This window comes from Hyla sarda, chromosome 6 (assembly GCF_029499605.1).
Source record: "Hyla sarda isolate aHylSar1 chromosome 6, aHylSar1.hap1, whole genome shotgun sequence".
In the NCBI taxonomy this organism is placed as follows: domain Eukaryota; kingdom Metazoa; phylum Chordata; class Amphibia; order Anura; family Hylidae; genus Hyla; species Hyla sarda.
Genome location: NC_079194.1, coordinates 166,890,725 through 166,910,555, shown reverse-complemented (window position 1 = coordinate 166,910,555; position 19,831 = coordinate 166,890,725). Strand labels below are relative to the sequence as shown.

Below are 19,831 nucleotides of genomic sequence, written 5' to 3'. Positions count from 1 at the left end.
GTGTGTATATCAGGGCATAGAGCTGTGGGTACATACAATGTGTGTGTATATCAGGGCGATAGAGCTGTGGGTGCATACATGTGTGTGTATATCAGGGCATAGAGCTGTGGGTGCATACAATGTGTGTGTGTATATCAGGGCATAGAGCTGTGGGTGCATACAATGTGATGTGTATATCAGGGCATAGAGCTGTGGGTGACATACAATGTGTGTGTATATCAGGGCATAGAGCTGTGGGTGCATACAATGTGTGTGTATATCAGGGCATAGAGCTGTGGGTACATACAATGTGTGTGTATATCAGGGCATAGAGCTGTGGGTACATACAATGTGTGTGTATATCAGGGCATAGAGCTGTGGGTGCATACAATGTGTGTGTATATCAGGGCATAGAGCTGTGGGTACATACAATGTGTGTGTATATCAGGGCATAGAGCTGTGGGTACATACAATGTGTGTGTATATCAGGGCATAGAGCTGTGGGTACATACAATGTGTGTGTATATCAGGGCATAGAGCTGTGGGTACATACAATGTGTGTGTATATCAGGGGCATAGAGCTGTGGGGTACATACAATGTGTGTGTATATCAGGGCATAGAGCTGTGGGTACATACAATGTGTGTGTATATCAGGGCATAGAGCTGTGGGTAGCATACAATGTGTGTGTATATCAGGGCATAGAGCTGTGGGTACATACAATGTGTGTGTATATCAGGGCATAGAGCTGTGGGTACATACAATGTGTGTGTATATCAGGGCATAGAGCTGTGGGGTACATACAATGTGTGTGTATATCAGGGCATTAGAGCTGTGGGTATATACAATGTGTGTGTATATCAGGGCATAGAGCTGTGGGTACATACAATGTTGTGTATTTCAGGGCATAGAGCTGTGGGTACATACAATGTGTGTGTATATCAGGGGCATAGAGCTGTTGGGTACATACAATGTGTGTGTATATCAGGGCATAGAGCTGTGGGGTGCATACAATGTGTTGTGTATATCAGGGCATAGAGCTGTTGGGTACATACTAATGTTGTGTGTATATCAGGGCATAGAGCTGTGGGTACATACAATGTGTGTGTATATCAGGGCATAGAGGCTGTGGGGTGCATACAATGTGTGTGTATATCAGGGCATAGAGCTGTGGGTACATACAATGTGTGTGTATATCAGGGCATAGAGCTGTGGGTTACATACAATGTGTGTGTATATCAGGGCATAGAGCTGTGGGGTGCATACAATGTGTGTATATCAGGGCATAGAGCTGTGGGTGCATACAATGTGTGTGTATATCAGGGCATAGAGCTGTCGGTGCATACAATGTGTTGTGTATATCAGGGGCATAGAGCTGTGGGTACATACAATGTGTGTGTATATCAGGGCATAGAGCTGTGGGTATATACAATGTTGTGTGTATATCAGGGCATAGAGCTGTGGGTACATACAATGTGTGTGTATATCAGGGCATAGAGCTGTGGGTACATACAATGTGTGTGTATATCAGGGGCATAGAGCTGTGGGTGCATACAATGTGTGTTGTATATCAGGGCATAGAGCTGTGGGTGCATACAATGTGTGTGTATATAAGGGCATAGAGCTGTGGGTACATACAATGTGTGTGTATATCAGGGCATAGAGCTGTGGGTACATACAATGTGTGTGTATATCAGGGCATAGAGCTGTGGGTGCATACAATGTGTGTGTATATCAGGGCATAGAGCTGTGGGTGCATACAATGTGTGTGTATATCAGGGCATAGAGCTGTGGGTGCATACAATGTGTGTGTATATCAGGGCATAGAGCTGTGGGTGCATACAATGTGTGTGTATATCAGGGCATAGAGCTGTGGGTGCATACAATGTGTGTGTATATCAGGGCATAGAGCTGTGGGTACATACAATGTGTGTGTATATCAGGGCATAGAGCTGTGGGTACATACAATGTGTGTGTATATCAGGGCATAGAGCTGTGGGTACATACAATGTGTGTGTATATCAGGGCATAGAGCTGTGGGTACATACAATGTGTGTGTATATCAGGGCATAGAGCTGTGGGTACATACAATGTGTGTGTATATCAGGGCATAGAGCTGTGGGTATATACAATGTGTGTGTATATCAGGGCATAGAGCTGTGGGTACATACAATGTGTGTATTTCAGGGCATAGAGCTGTGGGTACATACAATGTGTGTGTATTATCAGGGGCATAGAGCTGTGGGTTACATACAAATGTGTGTGTATATCAGGGCATAGAGCTGTGGGTGCATACAATGTGTGTGTATATCAGGGCATAGAGCTGTGGGGTACATACAATGTGTGTGTGTATATCAGGGCATAGAGCTGTGGGTACATACAATGTGTGTGTATATCAGGGCATAGAGCTGTGGGTACATACAATGTGTGTGTATATCAGGGCATAGAGCTGTGGGTATATACCAATGTGTGTGTATATCAGGGGCATAGAGCTGTGGGTACATACAATGTGTGTATTTCAGGGCATAGAGCTGTGGGTACATACAATGTGTGTGTATATCAGGGCATAGAGCTGTGGGTACATACAATGTGTGTGTATATCAGGGCATAGAGCTGTGGGTGCATACAATGTGTGTGTATATCAGGGCATAGGCATAGAGCTGTGGGTACATACAATGTGTGTGTATATCAGGGCATAGAGCTGTTGGGTACATACAATGTGTGTGTATATCAGGGCATAGAGCTGTGGGTGCATACAATGTGTGTGTATATCAGGGCATAGAGCTGTGGGTACATACAATGTGTGTGTATATCAGGGCATAGAGCTGTGGGTACATACAATGTGTGTGTATATCAGGGCATAGAGCTGTGGGTGCATACAATGTGTGTATATCAGGGCATAGAGCTGTGGGTACATACAATGTGTGTGTATATCAGGGCATAGAGCTGTGGGTACATACAATGTGTGTGTATATCAGGGCATAGAGCTGTGGGGTACATACAATGTGTGTGTATATCAGGGCATAGAGCTGTGGGTACATACAATGTGTGTGTATATCAGGGCATAGAGCTGTGGGTATATTACAATGTGTGTGTATATCAGGGCATAGAGCTGTGCGGTACATACAATGTGTGTATATCAGGGCATAGAGCTGTGGGTACATACAATGTGTGTGTATATCAGGGCATAGAGCTGTGGGTACATACAATGTGTGTATATCAGGGCATAGAGCTGTGGGTACATACAATGTGTGTGTATATCAGGGCATAGAGCTGTGGGTGCATACAATGTGTGTGTATATCAGGGCATAGAGCTGTGGGTGCATACAATGTGTGTATATCAGGGCATAGAGCTGTGGGTACATACAATGTGTGTGTATATCAGGGCATAGAGCTGTGGGTGCACGGTAGTGTACATATAGAGAGTTGGCTCCTCTTACAGGAGAATGAGGTGTGCAGGAACATGGAGAATGGGGACACTATGGCGAATATATAGCGGATAGATTGGGCTGGGATACGTACTACAACACATGGCCGGGCCGCCTAGTGCAGAGCCCCCATAAGTGACCCCCACCCCACTGTATCTCACCCCTTGTCTGTTCTGTAGCTCTGTCAGCCGCTGCTGCCTTATAGCTTCCAACTCCGGGTCCGCCATCGCCGCCCGAACCTGCTAACACCCCGAAAACTGCCTCACGGGCCTCCCACCCGTTACCGTCTGCGTGTTACGTCACCACGTCTCGCTGACATCACCCGTACTCTAGGATACGCTAAACTATCAGAACAGACATTACTAGTACATCTGATCTGCCGGCTCCCAGTGATTCAGGATCAGCGATCGATTCCTAAGTCTGTTTCCATGGACACGCAGATTTCTAGCTCTAGTATTGTGATGTATAAACAATTTCAGATTATGACGAATTTAATCAAGGGGAAAATATCAAAAAGAAAGGAAAACTCTTCAGATCTACAAATGTTATGCCCCATCATATATCAGTATTAAATATATAAATCTCCAGTCACTGTGATCTGGGCTTTATTGTGGGACCAATGGTCCTTTGTAATGAACAATATCCAGAAGAGAAATAAATAGCAGCACTCACACCAATCTTTGTTCCTTCTTTATTTAAAGTATATTCCCCACATGAATACAGGGGGGGGACAGACATATCCTGAGTGTACAGCTGAATGTAGTATCTTATCAGGCCTCGTATGTCCATAGATTTATATGGATGTGCTACATGGATCACCATAGCCACTTACCTAATAACCCAAACGGATATACAAAGACCTTGTATTACAAGGAAAAGTAATAGGTCTACATGAACGAGGTCATTCCTATCGGTAAATCCGAGAGGACCCAACGCATTATCTAAACAATCCATCAGGACTCTTGTTGGAGTAATTTTGCTTGTCCGCTAACTCCTGACTTTAAAGGGGTACTCCGGTGGAAGTTTCTTTTTAATTTTTTTTTTTTTTAATGAACTGAAAGTTAAACAGATTTGTAAATTACTTCTATTAAAAAAATCTTAATCATTTTAGTATTTTTTAGCAGCTGTATGCTACAGAGGAAATTCTTTACTTTTTGAATTTCTTTTCTGTGTTGTCCACAGTGCTCTCTGCTGACACCTCTGTCCGTGTAAGGAACTGTCTAGAGCAGCATAGGTTTGCTATGGGGATTTTCTCCTGCTCTGGACAGTTCCTGATACAGGCATCAGGTGTCAGCAGCAGAGAGCACTGTGGACAACACAAAAAAGGAAATTCAAAAAATAAAGATTTTTCTCTGTAGGAAACAGCTGCTAATAAGTACTGGAAGGATTAAGATTTTTTAATAGAAGTAATTTACAAATCTGTGAATTCGTGTAGAAAACAGACATGGTGCACATCTACAATCTTGCACAATGATCTAATTGCTTCTCAGCATAATATCAAAAACTAACAGGTTGTTATGTATACATTTTTGATCAAAAAGTACAAGCCCACTCGCCACGTCAAGGCCACCTATTTAGAGTGGGTCCCTAACGTCCCTAGCATAAAATGGCGTAGCACTGGGGCGGGCGACCACCACCGCCGCAGCGGGCACCAGTGCCCACGGGGGGAACGACCCACTGGCAGAGCGGCCCCAATGCCACTCAAACCAGCCTATGGGACGCACCTCCCCTCAGAAGTAGTAATTTACAAATCTGTTTAACTTTCTGGCACCAGTTCATAAAAAAAAAAAACATTTCCACCGGAGTACTCCTTTAAGGAGAGTGTGGTTTTATCTAGAATGTGAGCTATGAGGGTAGTTGTAAGGCCCCTAAAGGGCCCCCTCTCAGCAGTACCACTCAGTGGAGCAAAAAGGTCTAACAACGTCTGCTATTTCAACTGGGGTATATTGCAAAAGAATAAATACCTTCTATTGATCAAAGATCTTGTCAGTGTGTGCTTTTGTGGTGCTCTGTATTCACTCTATTTATCATGCAAAGCAAGTTAAGTTGCGGTTATTACCATTGCAAGAGTAGGGGTGGAGGCTGATAGCCAGGAGGTAAACAAACATCGTAAGGCCACAAGTAGGACAATGTGTACCATCTGAGGCACCTTGGAAAGAGCCTGATGGCCCGATTCCAAGGGTCTTAACTGGTGAAAGAGTAAGGCACTCGCAGTACATGGTAAAGTCAAACCCCATACATTTTCAACATAGGTGAGGATTAGGCACCAATAGTCAGCAGTATGAGAACAGGTCCAAACCCCATGCCATAGGTTAGTCAAGGGGGTAGAGCATTTAGGGAAGGGGTCTCAAACTCCCAACCCTCAAGGCCATTTGCAGCCCGTGGAAACAACATTTTGCAGGTCATGCAGGTGATTTCTTCAGGCATTTAGGCCTGCTTCGGGCAAGCAGCGCTAAATGCTGGAAGACTTAACACACGTTGGCACACACTGCTACTGTACCTATATCTCCCTGATGCACCCTATAACGAGCCTTCATGGGGGGATGCACGCAATTGGTGATGTCATCGCATCCGCAGCGCAGGACGCCGGGACGCTGACGTCCTGTGCAGTGCATGTGATGACGTCACCTAACACGCACATCCCTCAAAGAAGGCTTGTTTTAGGCTGCAACAGGGAGATTAAAGTACTGTAGCTGTGAAACTTAACTTGCCTAATGACTTGCCTGATAAGGGAGGACCTGCTTTTCACCAGGGGCTAACCTATCTTCTTAGGGGGCATAATTGTTTTAAATAGGAGCCTGTACACCCTATTGTCATCAGGTAGAGCTCCCCAGTAGGTAGACAGGCCCCCAGATAGCTATTACCCCCATCGAGTGGTGGGGATCACATCTACTGGGGCTCTATACCTACTTGGGAGCCCTACCTGATAAGGGTCATATCTATCTGGTCCTGTGTACCTACTGGGAGCCCTACCAGATGGGGGGTCATATCTATTATGGAGGCCTGTGTACCTACTGGGGAGCCCTACTCAGATGGGGGTCATATCTATTTGGGGGCCCGTGTACCTACTGGGGAGCCCTACCTTCATTTCTTCATATTTATCTGGGGGCATGATGGGGGGCATTATATGTGAGGGGGGCGCATGATGGGGGCATTATATGTGAGGGCGCATGATGGGGGCAGTATATGTGAGGGGCTCATGATGGGGGCATTATATTTGAGGGGCGCATGATAGGGGCATTATATGTGAGAGGCGCATGATGGGGGCATTATATGTGAGGGGCGCATGCGGCCCAGTCTCACCCAGCCTCTACCTCCAGTGGCCCCAGATAATTTGAATTTAAGACCCCTGATTTAGGGCAAGCTGTAATTCTTTCTGGGAAATCGATAGATGGTAGGATATTAAACCCGTAGAGGGCCTTATGTGCTAATTTTTAATACGCCTCATGCCAGCGCTCATTAATAATACAGCACCGGACTATGTTCCAGCCCCGGAGGATACACTCAGAAATATCATCACCCGGTACCCATGTGGACCAAGAGGAGAAGAGGGTGATAGGGTCCAATTTGAGAAGGACTCGCCGGAGAGCCAGATAGATAGTTGAAATAGTCTGCACGGGGACTAGTGCCAATCAGGTAGTCGAACTCATGGTCCTGGGAATCCTTGTCTAAATTTTTCAAGCAACTAGTAAAGAACAAGTATAATTGATTCAAGGGTAGAGCATGAGAGGATGGTAAGTCATATTTAGCCAGCAGGGATTATGGGGAGAGCCAACGTTTGTTAGGCTTATCTATGAACTGACGGACTGTACTAATGCCCTTGTCCACCCAGAGAGCATACACATGGGAAGGGATGCCCTGGGGAGTTTCTCGGTGTCCAGCTAAGGGAAGATGTTTGGACACCAGGAAAGGAAGTTGAAGGGGTTATCCAGGAAAAACTTTTTTTTATATATATATATCAACTGGCTCCAGAAAGTTAAACAGATTTGTAAATTACTTCTATTACAAAATATTAATCCTTTCAGTACTTATGAGCTTCTGAAGTTAAGGTTGTTCTTTTCTGTCTAAGTGCTCTCTGATGACACGTGTCTCGGGAACCGCCCAGTTTAAAAGAGGTTTGCTATGGGGATTTGCTTCTAAACTGGGCGGTTCCCGAGACACATGTCATCAGAGAGCACTTAGACAGAAAAGAACAACCTTAACTTCAGAAGCTCATAAGTACTGAAAGGATTAAGATTTTTTAATAGAAGTAATTTACAAATCTGTTTAACTTTCTGGAGCCAGTTGATATATAGAAAAAAGTTTTTTCCTGGATAACCCCTTTAAAACTACCGTATTTCTGGACCTCCTTTCACATCACCACCGTGTCTCTCAAAAGGATAGAGCGCTTCACCAAGGAAGGCAATTTCGAGTAGGAGATGTGGAGGAGAGCCTTCAGGTTGCCAACGCATGCTCCAGAGCACAGGTGGCATGAAAAGATGAAGGGAGGATCCGTGAATCCTACAGTAGTAGATACAGTAGGGATAGAAAAAATTGTATTTAACAAAATTTATATACATTTTTAAACAGGGGTCAATTTATGTGGGCGGGCAGGGAACTAAAAATGTAGCCGTCAATATAAAAAAATGTAGAAAGGAGCCATTTAAAGGTAAAAATAATATATTTTTTATAATTAATTTTGTTAAGCTTTTTATTAATAATGTATTTTAATAATGTGTTTAATAAAGTGTGTGTTTGAGTGAGTTTTTAACTTTTTTCACTTTATTCTTTATTTTTTACATTTATAAGGTAGTACTGCTACTCCCAGCATGGAACAGATTGTTCCATGCTGGGAGTAGTAGTACCTGTACTAATAGACAGATCACCCCTGGTGTCACTTCTGACACTCGTTGCGATCCTCCTATATAATGTATTGAAGCGGGCGCACGGCCACTTCTCCGCTCCCCTGCACTGCATTCTGTGATGTGAAGTTATGTTCACATCACAGATTCATATTTCCCACAGAGAGCTATGATTGGCTAGATGGTTCGAGCCAATCACAACTCTCAGCGGCATATACGAATACATATATATACAGCATATACTACAGTGAAGGGAACCAGAGAAGAGCGGCTGTGCCGCCCGCATCTATACATTATACAGGACGATCATAGCGGGTGTCAGGAGTGACATCTGCTGTGATCTGTCCTTAACTGCAGGTACTACTGCTCCCAACATGGAGCACACTCTGCTGCATGCTAAGAGCTATAGTACCTGCATTAATAGACAGATTGCAACAGGTGTCAGAAGTGACACCTGCTGACAGCCCTTTAAGTCCCCTAAAAGCATGTGGGATAATGTGTTATGGTTTGATGAAACCAAGGTTAAACTTTTGCCCATAATTACTAAAAATATGCTTGGCTGAAAAACAACACTGCATATCACCCAAAGAACACCATACCCACAGTAAAGCATGGTGGTGGCATGCTTGGGGGTTGTCTTTCTTCAGCTGGAACCAGGGCCTTAGGGTGGAGGGAATTTTAAAGAGTTCTAAATACCGTTAGAAAGCTCAAGATGAAGAAAAGGTTACCTTTCAGCACAAAAATGACCTAAAGTACACATCCAAATCCATAAAAGCATGGTTTCCCCTGAAGAATATTACAGTTTTGGAATGGCCCAGCCAGAGCCAAGACCTTTATTTAATTGAACATGTGTGGGGTGATCTGAAGAGGGCTGTGCACAGGAGATCTCCTCGCAATATGACAAATTTGGAGCACTTTTAAAAGGAAGAGTGAGAAAATAGTGCCACGTCAAGATGTGCCTGACCCAAAAAGACTGTAATAAAATCATAAGGTTATTTAACACAGTATTAGTTGAAGGGTGTTCACACTTATGTAACCAAATTCAAGTGAGTTTGTAGACTTTTTATATCCACGGTAGTAGAGAGGCAATTTCACAGAGTTGCAAAAATCTAAACTTATCAAAAAGTATAGGAATGTGACAAACAGCAAGAAAGTGAATATGCACATCTACATAGTCACAACCTGCCAGGGAGCCACAGGAACTCCAGCCCATCCATATGTTTTCCTGTGGCTCCCTGGCAGGTGGTGACTGTGTGGTTATGGTGGTTATGTTATGCACTGTCTTGCTGTTTGTTAAGTTTCTATACTTGTACTATTTCATTAGTTTACTTTTTGTGGCTCTGTGCAATTGCTCCACTACTATATGTGCAATTTTGGTGTGGTTGGTATTTTACATTTTTGATTATACCACTGTTGAAACACTTTATCTCTGATTATTATATTACTATGATGCCTGGCATTACCACTAGAACATCTTTCATCAGCTGCTGTTTATCCTTTTTTATTAACTGTGTATGTGAGTTTCTTTGGTTAATAAAGTATATATATATACATATATATATATATATATATATATGTATATATAGACACACACATATATATATATATATATATATATATATATAAGAGAAAGTGGAATATCCAGCGCAGTATAGGTCCAAGGAATACTCTTTATTAATTAAAACCCAGGATACATGGATGCAGCAGGCACAGGTGACGCGTTTCGGCTCAAAAAAGAGCCTTAATCATGATTAAGGCTCTTTTTTGAGCCGAAACGCGTCACCTGTGCCTGCTGCATCCATGTATCCTGGGTTTTAATTAATAAAGAGTATTCCTTGGACCTATACTGCGCTGGATATTCCACTTTTATTTAGCATTTCCATTTGGCGCTGCCCATGCCAGTCCGTGCGCACGGCACTTGAGGTAGAGAGCTGGACTTACTTCTACACACCTGTTATTTATATATATATATATATATATATATATATATATATATATATATATACACACACTATGGGGGAGATTTATCAAAACCTGTGCAGAGGAAAAGCTGCCCAGTTGCCCATAGAAACCAATCAGATCGCTTCTTTCATTTTTAACAAGGCCCTGCAAAATAAGCAATCTGATTGGTTTCTATGGGCAACTGGGTAGCTTTTCCTCTGCACAGGTTTTGGTAAATCTCCCCCTATGTGTGGTCTTTGTAAAAATTGTTGTCTGTTGACACACTGTTTTAGAAAAGCAATAGCTGGTGAACTGTTATGGGGGCATATATATAACTGACGCACTGTTATGGGGGCATCAGCTGAAATGTTATAATGGCTGGCATACTGTTAATAGCAATAGCTGGAACACTGGCAAAGGGACATATATCACACTGGTGACTTCTATAGCCGAGACACTCGTATGGGGACATATATAGCTAACACACGCTGTTATGGGGACATATATAGCTGACAAACTGTCAGCTATATGTGCTCTCATAACAGTGTGTCAGCTATATATGTCCCCATACCAGTGTGTGTTAGATATATATGTCCCCATAACAGTTTGTCAGCTATATATGTCCCCATAACAGTGTGTGTTAGATATATATATGCCCCATAACAGTTTGTCAGCTATATATGTCCACATACCAGTGTGTGTTAGATATATATGTCTCCATAACAGTTTGTCAGCTATATATGTCCCCATAACAGTGTGTGTTAGATATATATATGCCCCATAACAGTTTGTCAGCTATATATGTCCACATACCAGTGTGTGTTAGATATATATGTCTCCATAACAGTGTGTCAGCTTTATATGTCCCCATAACAGTGTGTGTTAGATATATATGTCTCCATAACAGTTTGTCAGCTATATATGTCCCCATAACAGTGTGTGTTAGATATATATGTCCCCATAACAAATTGTTATGGGGACATATATAGCTAACACACACTGTTATGGGGACATATATACCTAACACACACTGTTATGGGGACATATATATAGCTGACACATTGTTATGGGGACATATATACCTAGCACACACTGTTATGGGGACATATATACCTAACACACATTGTTATGGGGACATATAAATAGCTGACACATTGTTATGGGGACATATATACCTAGCACACACTGTTATGGGGACATATAAATAGCTGACACATTGTTATGGGGACATATATACCTAGCACACACTGTTATGGGGACATATAAATAGCTGACACATTGTTATGGGGACATATATATCTAACACACACTGTTATGGGGACATATATAGCTGACACATTGTTATGGGGACATATATATCTAACACACACTGTTATGGGGACATATATAGCTGACACACTGTTATGGGGACATATATACCTAACACACACTGTTATGGGGACATATATAGCTGACACATTGTTATGGGGACATATATATCTAACACACACTGTTATGGGGACATATATAGCTGACACACTGTTATGGGGACATATATACCTAACACACACTGTTATGGGGACATATATAGCTGACAAACTGTTATGGGGACATATATATCTAACACACACTGGTATGGGGACATATATATCTCACACACTGTTATGGAGACACACACATATATATATATATATATATATATATATATATCGTGGAAAAATATTACTGTCCTCAAATGTGTCCGGGCCCCTTTTGAACTCTGTTATTGTGTTCTCCATAACCACTACCTCTTGCATAAAGTGCTATAGAAACATAGAATGTGTTGGTGTATATATATATATATATATATATATATATATATATATATATATATATATATATATATATATATGTTCACCAGGAGATCATACAGCTGCGAATACAAAACCGCAGACAAGCCGGTGGGCGGTGCTTGGGTGACGTAACCGCATCACGTGGTGTTGTGACGTCGCGTTCGTCGTTTCCGGCTTCTTTCTGCCCTCGTTCCCCGGTTCTCTCTCCTTCTGTCCCCGCAGCGGCTCACTCGATCCCCGGCCATGTCTAACGTCGTCGACACTAAGCTGTATGACCTGCTTGGGGTTCAGCCCGGCGCCAGCGAGAACGAACTCAAGAAGGTGAGTGAGAGGACGGCCGGGCAGGCGAGGCCTACATGCCGACTCCGGGGTGACGAGGAGGCGGTGCGGGGACCTGGGGTACAGGCCTGGAGGGGAGCAGGGGTCCGTGCCAGGGTTCAGGCTGGCGGAGGGCCGAGGGGCCGGGGTCACACACAGGCCGCAGCTCCTCTGTTATTCCGCCTGGTCCTATTACTCAGCTGCTTGTGGTCGGGCCTGTATGTTACCTACAGCGCCCGCCATGTTATACCTAGCTGCCTGCCCCTCACCCCCATTCTGTGTACTGCACCCCGACCCCACAGTATCCCCAGCCCTTCTCTGTATCCCTGATGTGTGACGTCACTGCGGGTCCCTATGGATGTGTCCTGTATAGGTGTCAGGAAATCTCCCTGAAGTCACCTGCATATAGTGACCTGCTAGATATCCCCCCTCCCCCAACAACTTTATTTGACATCTTTAATAAGGTTGGGAGGTTCAATCTATATCCCTATTGTGTCTAATGTGGTTGATGAAGTATTCTTTCCTGACACTAGATATGGCATCAGAATAAATCCCGGGATCAATGTTTTGTCCCTATAGATCTAGTATCAATAACTGGGAATAATATTACTGCCCATAAATGTGTCCGGGCCCCTTTTGAACTGTTATGTTCTCCATGACCACTACCTCTGGCATAAAGTGCTATAGAGAGCAGATACATTCAGCCCAATATTCTAAATACTATGAATAATGCCTGGCCCTATCTTATATGAAGGATCGCCTTATGCAACTCCCTTAAATTCTTAAACTCCTTCCCTGTATTTGTAGTGACCACTTCTGCAGGAAGGCTATTCCAGGCACCCACTACTCTCTCAGTAAAATACTTCCTGATATTACTGCAGAAACCTTTCCTCTAATTAAAAGGATGTCCTCTTGTGGTAGTTTTTATTCCTCTAAATATACTCTCCTCCTTTACCGCGTTAATTCCCTTTGTTTCTATTATATCCCCTCTCTCTCCACTTGGTTCCAAGCTGTATATGTCCTTTTAGGGTGCATTCCCACACGGCGTATTTGCTGCTGCGTATTTTATTTTCTCTGTTGAAGTCAATGGGTAGGAAAATACGCAGCACCAAATACGCAGCAAAATAAGCCGTGTGGGAACGTACCCTTAAAGAGAATCTGTCAACTAGTTCACCTGCAGTAAACCCAGTATAATGGGGTTATACCAGTGTTTCCCAGCACTAAACCCAGTATAATGGGTTATACCAGTGTTTCCCAGCACTAAACCCAGTATAATGGGGTTATACCAGTGTTTCCCAGCACTAAACCCAGTATAAGGGGTTATACCAGTGTTTCCCAGCACTAAACCCAGTATAATGGGGTTATACCAGTGTTTCCCAGCACTAAACCCAGTATAATGGGTTATACCAGTGTTTCCCAGCACTAAACCCAGTATAATGGGGTTATACCAGTGTTTCCCAGCACTAAACCCAGTATAAGGGGTTATACCAGTGTTTCCCAGCACTAAACCCAGTATAAGGGGTTATACCAGTGTTTCCCAGCACTAAACCCAGTATAAGGGGTTATACCAGTGTTTCCCAGCACTAAACCCAGTATAATGGGTTATACCAGTGTTTCCCAGCACTAAACCCAGTATAAGGGGTTATACCAGTGTTTCCCAGCACTAAACCCAGTATAATGGGTTATACCAGTGTTTCCCTGCCCTAAACCCAGTATAATGGGTTATACCAGTGTTTACCAGCACTAAACCCAGTATAATGGGGTTATACCAGTGTTTCCCAGCACTAAACCCAGTATAAGGGGTTATACCAGTGTTTCCCAGCACTAAACCCAGTATAAGGGGTTATACCAGTGTTTCCCAGCACTAAACCCAGTATAATGGGTTATACCAGTGTTTCCCAGCACTAAACCCAGTATAATGGGTTATACCAGTGTTTCCCTGCCCTAAACCCAGTATAATGGGTTATACCAGTGTTTCCCAGCACTAAACCCGGTATAATGGGTTATACCAGTGTTTCCCAGCACTAAACCCGGTATAATGGGTTATACCAGTGTTTCCTTGCCCTAAACCCAGTATAATGGGTTATACCAGTGTTTCCCTGCCCTAAACCCAGTATAATGGGTTATACCAGTGTTTCCCTGCCCTAAACCCAGTATAATGGGTTATACCAGTGTTTCCCTGCCCTAAACCCAGTATAATGGGTTATACCAGTGTTTCCCTGCCCTAAACCCAGTATAATGGGTTATACCAGTGTTTCCCTGCCCTAAACCCAGTATAATGGGTTATAACAGTGTTTCCCAACACTAAACCCAGTATAATGGGTTATACCAGTGTTTCCCAACACTAAACCCAGTATCATGGGTTATACCAGTGTTTCCCAGCACTAAACCCAGTATAATGGGTTATACCAGTGTTTCCCAACACTAAACCCAGTATAATGGGTTATACCAGTGTTTCCCAACACTAAACCCAGTATAATGGGTTATACCAGTGTTTCCCAACACTAAACCCAGTATAATGGGTTATACCAGTGTTTCCCTGCCCTAAACCCAGTATAATGGGTTATACCAGTGTTTCCCAACCCTAAACCCAGTATAATGGGTTATACCAGTGTTTCCCAGCACTAAACCCAGTATAATGGGTTATACCAGTGTTTCCCTGCCCTAAACCCAGTATAATGGGTTATACCAGTGTTTCCCAGCACTAAACCCGGTATAATGGGTTATACCAGTGTTTCCCAGCACTAAACCCGGTATAATGGGTTATACCAGTGTTTCCTTGCCCTAAACCCGGTATAATGGGTTATACCAGTGTTTCCCTGCCCTAAACCCAGTATAATGGGTTATACCAGTGTTTCCCTGCCCTAAACCCAGTATAATGGGTTATACCAGTGTTTCCCTGCCCTAAACCCAGTATAATGGGTTATACCAGTGTTTCCCTGCCCTAAACCCAGTATAATGGGTTATACCAGTGTTTCCCTGCCCTAAACCCAGTATAATGGGTTATACCAGTGTTTCCCAACACTAAACCCAGTATAATGGGTTATACCAGTGTTTCCCAGCACTAAACCCAGTATAATGGGTTATACCAGTGTTTCCCAGCACTAAACCCAGTATAATGGGTTATACCAGTGTTTCCCAACACTAAACCCAGTATAATGGGTTATACCAGTGTTTCCCAGCACTAAACCCAGTATAATGGGTTATGCCAGTGTTTCCCAACACTAAACCCAGTATAATGGGTTATACCAGTGTTTCCCAACACTAAACCCAGTATAATGGGTTATACCAGTGTTTCCCAACACTAAACCCAGTGTAATGGGTTATACCAGTGTTTCCCAGCACTAAACCCAGTGTAATGGGTTATACCAGTGTTTCCCAGCACTAAACCCAGTGTAATGGGTTATACCAGTGTTTCCCAACACTAAACCCAGTATAATGGGTTATACCAGTGTTTCCCAACCAGGGTGCCTCCAGGTGTTGCAAAACTACAACTCCCAGCATGCCCGGACAGCCGTTGGCTGTCCGGGCATGCTGGGAGTTGTAGTTTTGCAACACCTGGAGGCACCCTGGTTGGGAAATACTGGGTTATAGTGTGGGTGAACAGTTGTAAAATAAGGGGTCACTCTTTGCAGAGTTAGGCATATAAACAGCTGTATACCTAATGTGCCCCAGCATGCATTGGAGGCAGGGAGCTGGCTGGCTGAACTCCCATGTCTCCTCCATGAACCCCAGTAGGCCCCGTTTGCATAATAACAAAGGGGGCAAGGCCATCAGGAGTTCAGCCAGCCAGCTCCCTGCCTCCTATGCATGCTGGGGCGCATTAGGAATACATCTGTTTACATGCCTAACTCTGCACAGAAAGCAGGCAGAAAAGTGGCCGCCTTATTTTATGGCTGTTCACCCGCATTTAACCCAGTGTAATAGGTTATAGTGCGGGTGAACTAGCTGACAGAATCTCTTTAAAGGGGTACACCGGTGGAAAACAATTTGTTTTAAACCAACTTCTGCCAGAAGGTTAAACAGATTTGTAAACTACTTCTATTTAAAAATCTTAATCCTTTCAGTACTTATTAGCTGCTGTATACTACAGAGGAAGTTCTTTTCTTCTTGAATTTCCTTTCTGTCTGACCACAGTGCTCTCTGCTGACACCTCTGTCCATGTCAGGAACTGTCCAGAGCAGGAAAGGTTTGCTACGGGGATTTGCTCCTACTCTGGATAGTTCCTGATGTAGAAAGGTGTCAGCAGAGAGCACTGTGGTCAGACAGAAAGGAAAATCAAAAATAAAAGAACTTCATGTGAAGCATAAAGCAGCTAAGTACTGAAAGGATTAAGATTTTTAAATAGAAGTAATTAACAAATCTGTTTAACTTTCCGGCACCAGTTGATTAAAAAATGCTTTCCACCGGAGTACCCCTTCAACCTTTCCTGGTAATATTTTTTGTCTCGCTGCTCTCTGGATGTAGAGGATGCCCCCTTGTTAAAGATAGTCCTGGGCATAAATAAATCATAGGAGAGATCTTTGTACTGCCCCTGATATATTTATGAATAATTGTCTCCCATAAGTCATCATTTTTATTTCTTTTTTTCTTAACTAAATAAACCTAATTTAGATAATTGCGGGTACTGTAGTACTCCCATTCCCCTTATTACATCTTGTTAAAAATGAAATAACATATGATGGTACTATACCCACAAGGGATGCTGTGGGGGCATATATACCATGAATGATCACATTCCAACAGTGCTAAGCCTGTAAAGCTGGCGGCAATCATAAATTTGTGTGATATTAGGTAAAAGAAAAGTCTATGCACATGTTAATAGAGAAACCAAGTCAGGAAAAGAATATGGTATCATGGCTGATGCCCACCAGGGTAGCACCAGACACTCAAATGCATGTTTTGCTATCAGGCTTCATTAAGGGGGAAGTTTGATAGTTAAACATGCCTTTCTACTTTATTTTAGTTTTTTTTGTTTACTTAAATGGGCACTGTCAGAATAAAAAACTTGTATGTTGTACATCTTGGCAAAACATTAAACCTAATATACTTCATAAGAATTTTTTTTCCTTTTTATAGAATTCATGGCTTATAAAGTCATGGCTTTGTCCAAGCTGAAGCACAGACATGGACAAAATCCATTAAGTGACGGTGGACTAACGCTAAAATTCTCTCTCCTGTCTGATAGCACTCCTCTGTGCTCTCTCTCCTGTCTGATAGCACTCCTCTGTGCTCTCTCTCCTGTCTGATGGCACTCCTCTGTGCTCTCTCTCCTGTCTGATGGCACTCCTCTGTGCTCTCTCTCCTGTCTGATGGCACTCCTCTGTGCTCTCTCTCCTGTCTGATGGCACTCCTCTGTGCTCTCTCTCCTGTCTGATGGCACTCCTCTGTGCTCTCTCTCCTGTCTGATGGCACTCCTCTGTGCTCTCTCTCCTGTCTGATGGCACTCCTCTGTGCTCTCTCTCCTGTCTGATGGCACTCCTCTGTGCTCTCTCTCCTGTCTGATGGCACTCCTCTGTGCTCTCTCTCCTGTCTGATGGCACTCCTCTGTGCTCTCTCTCCTGTCTGATGGCACTCCTCTGTGCTCTCTCTCCTGTCTGATGGCACTCCTCTGTGCTCTCTCTCCTGTCTGATGGCACTCCTCTGTGCTCTCTCTCCTGTCTGATGGCACTCCTCTGTGCTCTCTCTCCTGTCTGATGGCACTCCTCTGTGCTCTCTCTCCTGTCTGATGGCACTCCTCTGTGCTCTCTCTCTCCTGTCTGATGGCACTCCTCTGTGCTCTCTCTCTCCTGTCTGATGGCACTCCTCTGTGCTCTCTCTCTCCTGTCTGATGGCACTCCTCTGTGCTCTCTCTCTCCTGTCTGATGGCACTCCTCTGTGCTCTCTCTCTCCTGTCTGATGGCACTCCTCTGTGCTCTCTCTCTCCTGTCTGATGGCACTCCTCTGTGCTCTCTCTCTCCTGTCTGATGGCACTCCTCTGTGCTCTCTCTCTCCTGTCTGATGGCACTCCTCTGTGCTCTCTCTCTCCTGTCTGATGGCACTCCTCTGTGCTCTCTCTCTCCTGTCCTATGAGCCTGTGCTTTAGCTTGGACAAAGCTATGGTTTCTACAAAAAAGGAAATATAATTCTCTAATGAAGTACATTAGAAAGGTTAATGTAGTGCTGGGCGGTATACCGGCTCATACGGAATACTGAATTTTTTTCTCCTGCACAATATAAATTTTTCCTGTACCGCAATACCGGTTGGGCCCCGACCCCCCCCCCCCACTTGAATTAATGAATTATCAGCCGCAGCGTGCGGTTCCCACATCGGGCAACTAATCATATGTGACCCGCGGGCGCTGTTCTGATTCTTTACTCCCCCCCCCCCCCCCCCCCAATGCCCAGTGCTGCGCTGTCCCCCACATCGGGGGACTAATCATATGTGACCCGTGAGCGCTGCTTCCCCCCCCCCAGGAGTTAAAGGAGTACTCTAGTGCAGAGTATTCCTCCTCCGTTCTGCCCGGGCTGCAAAATAAATGAAAATGAACCATCACTCACCTCCCTGGGTTCCCGCGGAGCGCCACTACAGCTGATCGGTCCTCCGGTCCATCCTCTTCATACTTCCGGGTGTAATGAAGCATCACATGGCGATCAGCCTATCGCAGGCCGCCGCCATGTGACGCTTCGTTACACCCGGAAGTATGAAGGAGATGCACCGGAGGACCGATCAGCTGTAGCGGCGCTCCGCGGGAACCCAGGGAGGTGAGTGATGGTTCATTTTCATTTATTTTGCAGCCCGGGCAGAACAGAGCAGGAATACTCTGCACTGGAGTACTCCTTTAATATTTTTCCAAGCTGTTAAACATATAAAAAGTTTTTGTATCAAAAAGGTGTTCCATTTCTAGATGAATCTCTTTGTGCTTTTTCTTTTGACACTCTGCAGTTAGTCTGTCCACAGCCATGGAATCCTTAAAAGAAGCTACAGTCATGGCCGTAAATGTTGGCACCCCTGATATTTTTCAAGAAAATGAAGTATTTCTCACAAAAAGGGATTGTAGTAACACGTTTTGCTATACACATGTTTATTCCCTTTGTGTGTATTGGAACTAAACCAAAAAAGGGAGGAAATAAAAGGAAATTGGACATAATGTCTAGAGATGAGCGAACTTACAGTAAATTCGATTCGTCACAAACTTCTCGGCTCGGCAGTTTATGACTTATCCTGCATTAATTAGTTCAGCTTTCAGGTGCTCCTGTGGGCTGGAAAAGGTGGATACAGTCCTAGGAAAAAGTCTCCTAGGACTGTATCCACCTTTTCCAGCCCACGGGAGCACCTGAAAACTGAACTAATTTATGCAGAATAAGTCATCAACTGCCGAGCCGAGAAGTTCGTGACGAATCGAATTTACTGTAAGTTTGCTCATCTCTAATAATGTCCCACCATACTCCAAAAATGGTCTGGACAAAATTATTGGCTCCCTTAACTTAATATTTGGTTGCACACCCTTGGGGGGAAAAAATAACTGAAGTCA

General features: G+C 43.8%; 2 protein-coding genes across 2 annotated transcripts in view; one reads left to right on the top strand and one right to left on the bottom strand.

Moving 5' to 3' along the window:
• The window catches only part of PDCD5 (programmed cell death 5), a 41,775-nt gene extending 38,057 nt beyond the window's left edge, over positions 1–3,718 (bottom strand). Inside the window, exon 1 of the mRNA XM_056525723.1 lies at positions 3,568–3,718. Coding sequence (XP_056381698.1) covers positions 3,568–3,633 — 66 coding nt within the window. The 5' untranslated portion in view covers positions 3,634–3,718. The remainder of the gene's footprint in view (positions 1–3,567) is intronic.
• Positions 3,719–12,141: 8,423 nt separating this feature from the next.
• The window catches only part of DNAJA2 (DnaJ heat shock protein family (Hsp40) member A2), a 33,565-nt gene continuing 25,875 nt past the window's right edge, over positions 12,142–19,831 (top strand). The window contains exon 1 of the mRNA XM_056525722.1: positions 12,142–12,320. Within this exon, the coding sequence (XP_056381697.1) occupies positions 12,243–12,320 (78 nt within the window). The 5' untranslated portion in view covers positions 12,142–12,242. The remainder of the gene's footprint in view (positions 12,321–19,831) is intronic.